This window comes from Mandrillus leucophaeus, unplaced genomic scaffold (assembly GCF_000951045.1).
Source record: "Mandrillus leucophaeus isolate KB7577 unplaced genomic scaffold, Mleu.le_1.0 Scaffold990, whole genome shotgun sequence".
Classification (NCBI taxonomy): Eukaryota; Metazoa; Chordata; class Mammalia; order Primates; family Cercopithecidae; genus Mandrillus; species Mandrillus leucophaeus.
Genome location: NW_012110808.1, coordinates 228,504 through 236,597, shown reverse-complemented (window position 1 = coordinate 236,597; position 8,094 = coordinate 228,504). Strand labels below are relative to the sequence as shown.

The window sequence follows — 8,094 nt, the reverse complement described above, 5'->3', positions numbered from 1 at the left end:
TCCCGCCCTTGGACCCCTGACTCTGCCGCCTGTGACCCTCAGTCCCGAGGCCTCTTTCCCCTCCCCGTGTGCTGGCCCAGAACCCAGCCTGACCCAGGGCTCCCTCGGACCAGTCCCAGCCCTGGAAGTCCACTCCCCACTCTTCCTCCTGGTGGGGCTCTCTCTCTCCTTGTAGGCTTCCACCTGCCCCCACCGCGTTCCCCTCTCCTGAGCCTCAGGGGAATGTGACTTAGCTGAGGTCACCTCCCTAGGGTTAGCGGCAAAGTCACCGGCAGCAGCGTTCCAGCCCATCCCGGCCTCCTCCGCTTGGTCCCCACCCCCTTCCTGACCCAGGAGCTCAGGTCTGTCTCCCGTGCCTCCTGTAGGAGGCACCGACCTCTGCGTCTTGGCCTCTGCCCCCCTCCTGCGCTCCTCAGATGGCACAGAGGTCTCAGCCGTGCAGGACTGGCCTGAGTCCCTCTGAGAAGGAGTCTGTCTTGGGTGACAGGAGGGGCTCAGCAGCAGGTGCAGCCCCTCAGAAAACAAGTTGGCCGAGGTCCTGGACCACCTGGGGAAATGAAGACATGGCCGTTTTTGTTTTGCATCAGAACACCGCAGTGCTGGGGCTTGGGGGTGCTGAACTTGCGCCGTGAGCTTTTTGGAGCTAGTCTGCAGAGAGGGGGCTGACGCTGGCGGGCCAGGCCTGTTGGTCAGGAGCCGGCTGCTCTTTTGGGCTCGGCAGATGGAGCTGCAGCTTGGCGGTCTTGCAGACCTGGGTGTGGGTCCCAGCCTACCGCCACCTCGAAGGAGGCCCCTTAGCCTCCAGATCCGTGGCCTCCCCAGGCCAGAGCTCAGCCCGTCATCCTTCCCACCTTCTTCCTCCCTGCAGCCCCCCAGAGTGGCGTGGTTGCCTCTGGGCACCTGAGCAGGACTGTGAAGGGTTACTCGGGCAGGCGGCCTTTCCCTGCTCTGGGGGGCACAGACGGGACCTGAAACTGTGGACGGAGGCTGGTCTGTGGACGTGGGTTTTCCTTCCATGGAGTAGCCTGGGTCCAGGATGGAGCCGCTCTGTCCTTAGGCTTGTGGAGGATGTGTGCTGGGTGCCAGGCCAGGTGCCCCTGGCAGAGCTCAGCCTCCCTGGGAGGTGCATCCTTGTTGCCTGGGCTTCCGTCCCACCATGTCCCAGTTTGGAAAGGGATCAAGCCAGCCAACTCTATCTCCAGGCAGGTACCACTCACAGGTGGTCAGATGGGGCTGGGCCAGAGCTGGAGGTCCCCCCTCTCCTGTGGAGGGTGGAGACTCTGGGGAGGTTCTTAGCGCCCCCCATCCCTCCTCTCTCAGCAGGGGGCTCTGGGCTGCGAGATCTCTGGGTGGTGAATTTTTTTTTTTTTTTTTTTTTTTTTTGAGATGGAGTCTTGCTCTGTCGCCCAGGCTGGAGTGCAGTGGCTCGATCTCGGCTCACTGCAACCTCCACCTCCTGGGTTCCAGCAATTCTTCTGCCTCAGCCTCCCGAGTAGCTGGGACTACAGGCGCCTGCCCCCACAACCAGCTACTTTTTTTGTATTTTTGGTAGACATGGGTTTTGCCATGTTGGCCAGGCTGGTCTCAAAACTGATTTCAGGCGACCCGCCCACCTTGGCCTCCAGAAATGCTGGGATTACAGGTGTGAGCCCCCGCGCCCGGCCTGGGTGGGGAAATCGGTTCGTTGTGAATTCTCCACCAGGTAGTCTGGTGGCTCAGAATCTGACCCTGCCGCCTTCACTTTTACTTACCTGCAAAGTGCAGGCTGGGACTGGCTCTCAGAGGCTGCCTTGAATTCCAGAAGGCTCTTCTGCTTCCTGCCCACCCGGCTTCCGGGGCTCTCCCTGCAGAGAGCCAGGTCCTCCCTGGTGCGATCCCTTCAAGGTTTCTTCATTCTGTGGCCCCTGTGCTGCTGAGCTCCCAGCCCTGAGCTGGCATGGAGCCCCCCCGGCCCTTCCCCATGCCTGGGTGGCTTCAGGAAATGCCAGGAGCTCCCAGCCCTGAGCCAGCACGAGGCCCCTCAGCCCCTCACCCTTGCCTGGGTGGTTTTAGGAAATGCCAGGCAGTGCCAGGTGCTGGGGAGAGAAGAGGCGGCAGGGGCCTGTGTTCCAGAGGCCCTGGGGAGACCTCCCTCCAGCCTCAGCATCCACCTCTGCTGACCTTCATGGCCCCGAAGCCAGCGTGGCAGAGACCGTCCATCCTAGGGCACTGTCACTGGGTGCCTGCACCTGTGCAGTTGGGCTCCGGACCCAGGTGACCACTGAGTGGATGCCCACGGGTGAAGGGGGTCTCGACTCAGCGCACTGGACATGGGCAAGGGCCCACCCCTAGCCACGGGGAGTAACGGGGCTCCTCTGGTGGGGTCGTTGTGAGGATGAAAGACAAGGTATATGAGACCCCAGGGGCCGTGCTCTGAATGGGGGACCTGTCACATTGAGGCCACTGTGTGAGGCTGCAGTAGAAGGAGAGGACCCCGTGGCCTGGAGGCCGGAAGCACCCCAGGTGGACAAAGGGGAGCCCCAGGTAGCGTTTCCTGGCCGGGGCTGAGGGCTCTGTGCCCCACCTGGGGAGGAGAGTGTGGCTCTGCAGGCTTGTCTGTCAGTCTGTGGGTCGCTCAAATACCCAGAGAGGGAGCAGGCTGCTCCTGGCCCTCCAGGTCTGTGGGGAGACAGGAAGGGAAAGGCCCACCGGGTGGCTGAGTGTTCGGGTGCCCTGGGAGCCGTGGCCAGAACATCCGGGAAGCTTCCTGGTGTGGTGAGCACAGCCCCAGGCTGGGGGAGGTGCTCCTGTGGGTGCAGCGGTGTGTGGGCTGACCTGGAGGAAGAAAGGGCCATAGGGGTGGGGTGACTCCTGTGGGGGGTGCGCAGGGCCTCCTGCCACAGCCAGTGGGACGGGGCGGGCTGTCCAGGCAGCTGGAGGGCGTGTGGGAAGGCGCTGGGGCTGGAGCAGATGGGCAGCTGCTGGGGAGCTGGGGTCAGGGACAGGGCCATGGAGTGTGGGGTCTGTACCACCCAAGACGTGCCAGTGGCTGAGCCAGGCTGCGGGTGGAGGGTGGCCAGGGGCCCGTGGGAGCATTTGCAGTTGAGATCCCTGGGGAGGGCTGCTGTGGGCGTGGACGAGGCTGCCTGGGCGTGTGGTGCCAGGCCGGGCCAGGTGAGGTGTCTGCTGCAAGGTGGCTGATGACAGGTCTTGGGGAGGAGGACCCGGGACTCAGGATGAGCCTGTGTCTGGCTGGGCGGTGCCTGCTCCTTGTTTTGTGGTGGGAGATTGTAGGGGAGCTGAGGCTTTGGTGGGAGCAGGCCTCGTCCAGTGGGGCAGATTCCTGGTCAGGCTGTCAGGGAAGAAGGACCGTGGTGGGCCCGGGCTGGGGGTTCCTGAGCGCGGTCAGCACGGAGCACCTGATGGGGCAGAGACAGTGACATCTGAGTCATAGCGTCTGGGGGACTTGGCGTCTTCCACTGGAGTGTGTGCACATTGTGTGAAGACACTGGCATTCTCTCATCATGTCTGCTGTCTTCATAGGACAGGTCACTCACACCCTTCCTCAGGGCGACCCCAGGCGCTGCTCTTCTCTGTGGGGCTTAAGTGTGCAGCCTGGCACTGCCCCGGCCCCTCCCTCCTGGCCATGTGACCTCAGCAGGTCCAGGTCTGTCAGGAACTCTGCGTCAGTTCCTCACCTATAAACCAGGGATGGTAACAGCCGTGCGTCCCTTGGGAAGCGTTGGGCAGCCCCGGCCTCGGCCCACTGTGTGCCAGCACTTTTTGGAACATCTTGGCACAGGGTCCATTGCTGTCCTGGGCACAGCTCCTGCTGGACGTCTGGGCCTGGAAGGCTGAGCATGGCCACCAGCGCATCCACTGTGGGCCTGGCCGGCCCCTCTCTCCTGAGGGTGCTGAGCCGAGGGACTGCTGGGTCAGCGTCTCTGACCGTGACCCACCCCTGGGCCCAGCCTCTGTGGCTCCTGTCCCCAGATGCCATATGGGGGAAGTCCTAGGCTTTGAAGGCATCTCAGGCTCCAGGGCTGCCCACCGTTCATACTGCCCTCCCTGCCTCCCCCAGGACACAGGGGAACCCTCCCCAGCAGAGGGCCCTGCCCCCTCCTCCCGCCCACCACCCATTTGTAGCTTCGGCATCTGTGGGCGGGGACCTGAATTCGTGGTGGTCAGGGTTCTGTTGTCGCCTGTTTCTGCTTCAATCTCAGTGCTGTGCGAACTTCCATCCCCTGCACTCGTTTGGCTGTAAGGACTGGAAATGCAGTTCAGATCAGCCCGGGGGTTCTCCAGCTCCTGGACCTGGCGAGTGTGATGGGGCGAGCCCAGCTGCAGGTGCGGCTGGACCCAGGGCTTCATCTCTGCTCAGACTCAGGGCCTCCCTCAGGTCACAGCACTGCGGCCGGGCAGAAGTGGGTTGCTTTGCTCGGTCTGCAGAGGGCTCTGGAGAGGAGGCCCGGCTCCCTGTGGGAAGAGTTGAGGCTCCTGCTGGTCTTGCCCATGGCTGTGCGGCCACAGGTGGCTCACTGCACCCCGGGCCTCGGTGCACCTGCCAGCAGGTCAGGGAGGGGTCCTGTGCTGCAGGCCTCTCTGGCTTGTGGTTTTGAGTCTGGTCAATTTTTCCCTGAGAGTCTGGGGTTCCATACGGCCGTGGGCGCCCCCTTGGCCCAGCTGGGTCCTCAGTTTCCCAGATCGGGGCAGCAGGTGGACGTGACCCTCACCAGGTTCGGGGGGTGATGCCTAGACCTCAGGTTGGGAGGTACAGTGGGCAGCCAAGCTGCCAGATGATGAGGTGGGCAGGTGGAAGAGGGGCTGCCCTGAACTGCCCCTAGAGGGGCCCCCCTCTGAGTTGTGCCTGCAGCATGCTGGGCCGTGGGCTCCCCAGGCCCTGTGGACGTTGGGGTGGGGCCGTCCTTGGCACTGCTGGGTGCTGAGCAGCATCCCTTGCCTCACCCACTCCATGCCGGGAGCTCCCCTAGTTGTGACAACCACAAATGTCCCGAGCATCCCCTGGGCAGGAGCCCCCAGGTGAGAGCTGCTGCCACCCCAGTTCATAGGCTGTGCCTTGGGCACGACAGCCTGGCCCTGCCGTGGAGGGCCACTGTCTCCCCAGCAGCTGCGGCTGGCCCCGCCAGGCCTGGGAGGGGTGCACAGGGCGCCCCGTCAGGTGAGAGAAGCTATTTTTAGCTGGTGAGATCAGGGGAGTGCTGGGGACACAGTGGAAGGTGAGGCAGGAAGCAGCAGGATGGGCTGTGGAGGGCTGTGCCGGTCTTTCGTAGGCAGTGGGCCCAGCTGGTGGCCCTGGGGTGGCGGCAGCACTCAGGCTGCTCCTTGCAGGGTGGGAGCTGTTGGCTGGCAGTGAGGCCTGGTGTGCTTCACTTGGTGGGTCTGAGTCCAGCCTCGTCTCTTCCCTGGTTCAGGGGGGTCCTGTGCGCATCTGAGAGGGCCCCAGCCTGCTGGCTTCATCCGGCTCACCCCTGAGGAGGTGTGGGGCAGTCACAGGCCTTGCCTAAGCCGTGGGGGCCTGTCAGAGCCAGGCTGCAGGTGGTAGAGCCCTTCCAGGGTTGGAGTGGGGTGTCCCCGGGATCCTCAGTCACTTGGGCTGCGTGAGGGGTTGGCCAGGTGTGGTCAGTGTGGGAGGGACCCGGGGTCCTCAGAGCCCAATTCGGCTTCTGGGGTTTCCTTCCTTTCCCCTGCCCTGGGCAGCCCAGCGCGCCCCACCATGTAGGACCTCAGGTGTCGGCTGCAGCGGGTCCTGGGGCACCCCACTGACTGCCGGCCGTCCCCCAGGCCCTGTTTGTGCTCTTCGTCCTGGCCTACATCCATATCGTCTTCTCCCGCTCGCCCATCAACTGCCTGGAGCATGTGCGTGACAAGTGGCCTCGCGAGGGCATCCTGCGTGTGGAGGTGCGGCACAACTCGAGCCGCGCGCCCGTCTTCCTGCAGTTCTGTGACGGCGGAGGCCCCGGGAGCTTCCCGGGCCTGGCCATGGAGCCAGGCAGTAGCCTGGACGTGGAAGACGAGGAGGAGGAGGAGCTGACCATGGAGATGTTTGGGAACAGCTCCATCAAGGTGAGCCAGGGCTGGGCTCAGCCGCGGCAGAGGCCGGTGCCCCATAAATGCTCGTGGCTGAAGGGGCAGTTCCTGACACAGACAGGATGTTGGGGTTCTTGACTTTCAGGGACCTGGCATGCAGACAGGCCTGCCTCTGCCTGCCATGGCTTTTGGTGGCCTGGGGGCTCTGAAGCCAAACCCTCCACCTGTCTCCCTGCTGGAGGCCTGGGCTGGGCAGACTCCAGCCTTCGAGAGTCCAGCTGTCCCGGGAGGGGATTGGCTGGGCCTGGGGGTGCAGTGGGCAGGAATAGCTGAGGGGCCTGGGGGCTGGGAGGTGAGAGCTCTGGGCCCATCCTCACCGTGCTGAGGTCCCCCGCTGCCTGCAGAGGTGCTGGGTGCCTGGTCAGCTTGTGGTGGCCTCGGGCACTGGTGGGACCAGGTGGCTGTGTTGGGCCCCACGGCCTGGTGGGAGATCTTTTTGCTTCAGCAGTCAGGGTTTGGGGTCCCACCTGTTCCCACAAAGCCAACCCCAAGAGTTTGAGCGTTTGGCCAGAGCATAATGGATCCCTCCATGGGGCCCACTGTCTGTGGCTGGCCCTTCCCCAGCTTCAGGACTCAGACCCACGCGTGGAGATGGCCTCCAGCAGGGCAGGCTTGGTGTTGAGGTGGGATCCCGGCTGAGGCAGGAGGCACGTGCAGTCCACCCTGGCCTGGTCGGTGATGGGGCAGAGGCTGAGGCACCCAGCCCCTTCCTGTCAGCAGGACTGCATCCTCAGGCCGGGTCCTCACAGCCTGGGCTGGCGCTGACACCCTGGTCCCTGGTCGCCCACAGTTTGAGCTGGACATTGAGCCCAAGGTGTTGAAGCCGCCGAGTAGCACAGAGGCCCTGAATGACAGCCAGGAGTTCCCCTTCCCCGAGACGCCCACCAAAGGTAGGCCACCCACCAAACGTGTGCCGCCTCACAGGGCTGCCCCAGCCATTGGGTGCTGGGGCGCAGGTGGGGTCCCTCTGGACATCCCCAGCCTGCTGGCCACATGCCCTGGACCATTCAGGGCAGCTCCGTGCCTCGACTTCCCCATCTGTCAGCACACGAGGCTGTGGGGACACCCCAGGGCCTGGGGTAACTGGCTCAGCTCATCCTCTCTGGGACCCTCTTGTGAACGGCAACTTGGAGGGGATGGGCCGCTTTGGCTGTGAGCTCGGAGTTCTGGCTGGCTGTGCTCAGGGAAGCCCCTGCCCCTGCCCATCTGGCAGCAGCAGGCGGTCTATCCAGAGGGCCGCGGCCTCTGAAGTGTTGGGGGTGTGCTGACAGGCCGCCAGGGCGGAGGGGCAGCCCTGCACCCAGCCAGCCCCAGCCAGGGAGAGGGGGCCACGGGAGGAGGAGCCTGGCCAGCCTCTGCAGCACACAGGGCGGGACACCAGCGTGGGTGGGCACCATCCCGAGTGTCCATGTCGGGTCCTCCCAGCACCCACCAGGGGCCCAGGACTCAGCAGGTGTCACCCTCTGCCCCTCAACACCTGCCTCTCCTGGAGGCAGTGGTGGGGGATGGGGCGGGGGGCATTGACCTGCCCCTGGTTCTGCCCCGAAGTGTGGCCACAGGACGAATACATCGTGGAGTACTCGCTGGAGTATGGCTTCCTGCGCCTGTCGCCGGCCACCCGCCAGCGTCTGAGTATCCCTGTCATGGTGGTCACCCTGGGTGAGTCTGAGCTGCTGGGCTGGGGGAGCTCCATGGCGGGGCCTCCCCTCCTCCCTGAGGTCTCCTCCTGCAGGTGCGGGGCTGGGGGCTGTGCAGGAAGCACTGGGGTCTGCGCCACCCCAGGCACGCTTCCCACGGCTGCGGTTCCTGAGTGGTTTCCTAAGAACGGGCAGGGCCGGGAGGCAGGTGGGGCCTCAGCGATGGAACCAGCTGGGGCAGGGCTCCCGGCTCCCTGATCCACCCGCCCGCAGACCCCACGCGGGACCAGTGCTTTGGGGACCGCTTCAGCCGCCTGCTGCTGGATGAGTTTCTGGGCTACGACGACATCCTCATGTCCAGCGTGAAGGG

General features: G+C 64.5%; 1 protein-coding gene across 1 annotated transcript in view; it reads left to right on the top strand.

The window, feature by feature from the left end:
- The window catches only part of TMEM259 (transmembrane protein 259), a gene marked incomplete at its 5' end in the record, with an annotated part of 15,899 nt that overhangs the window by 6,038 nt on the left and 1,767 nt on the right, over positions 1-8,094 (top strand). The window contains 4 exons of the mRNA XM_011971218.1: positions 5,782-6,063; positions 6,878-6,977; positions 7,636-7,746; positions 7,998-8,092. Of these exons, the coding sequence (XP_011826608.1) occupies positions 5,782-6,063; positions 6,878-6,977; positions 7,636-7,746; positions 7,998-8,092 (588 nt within the window). The remainder of the gene's footprint in view (positions 1-5,781; positions 6,064-6,877; positions 6,978-7,635; positions 7,747-7,997; positions 8,093-8,094) is intronic.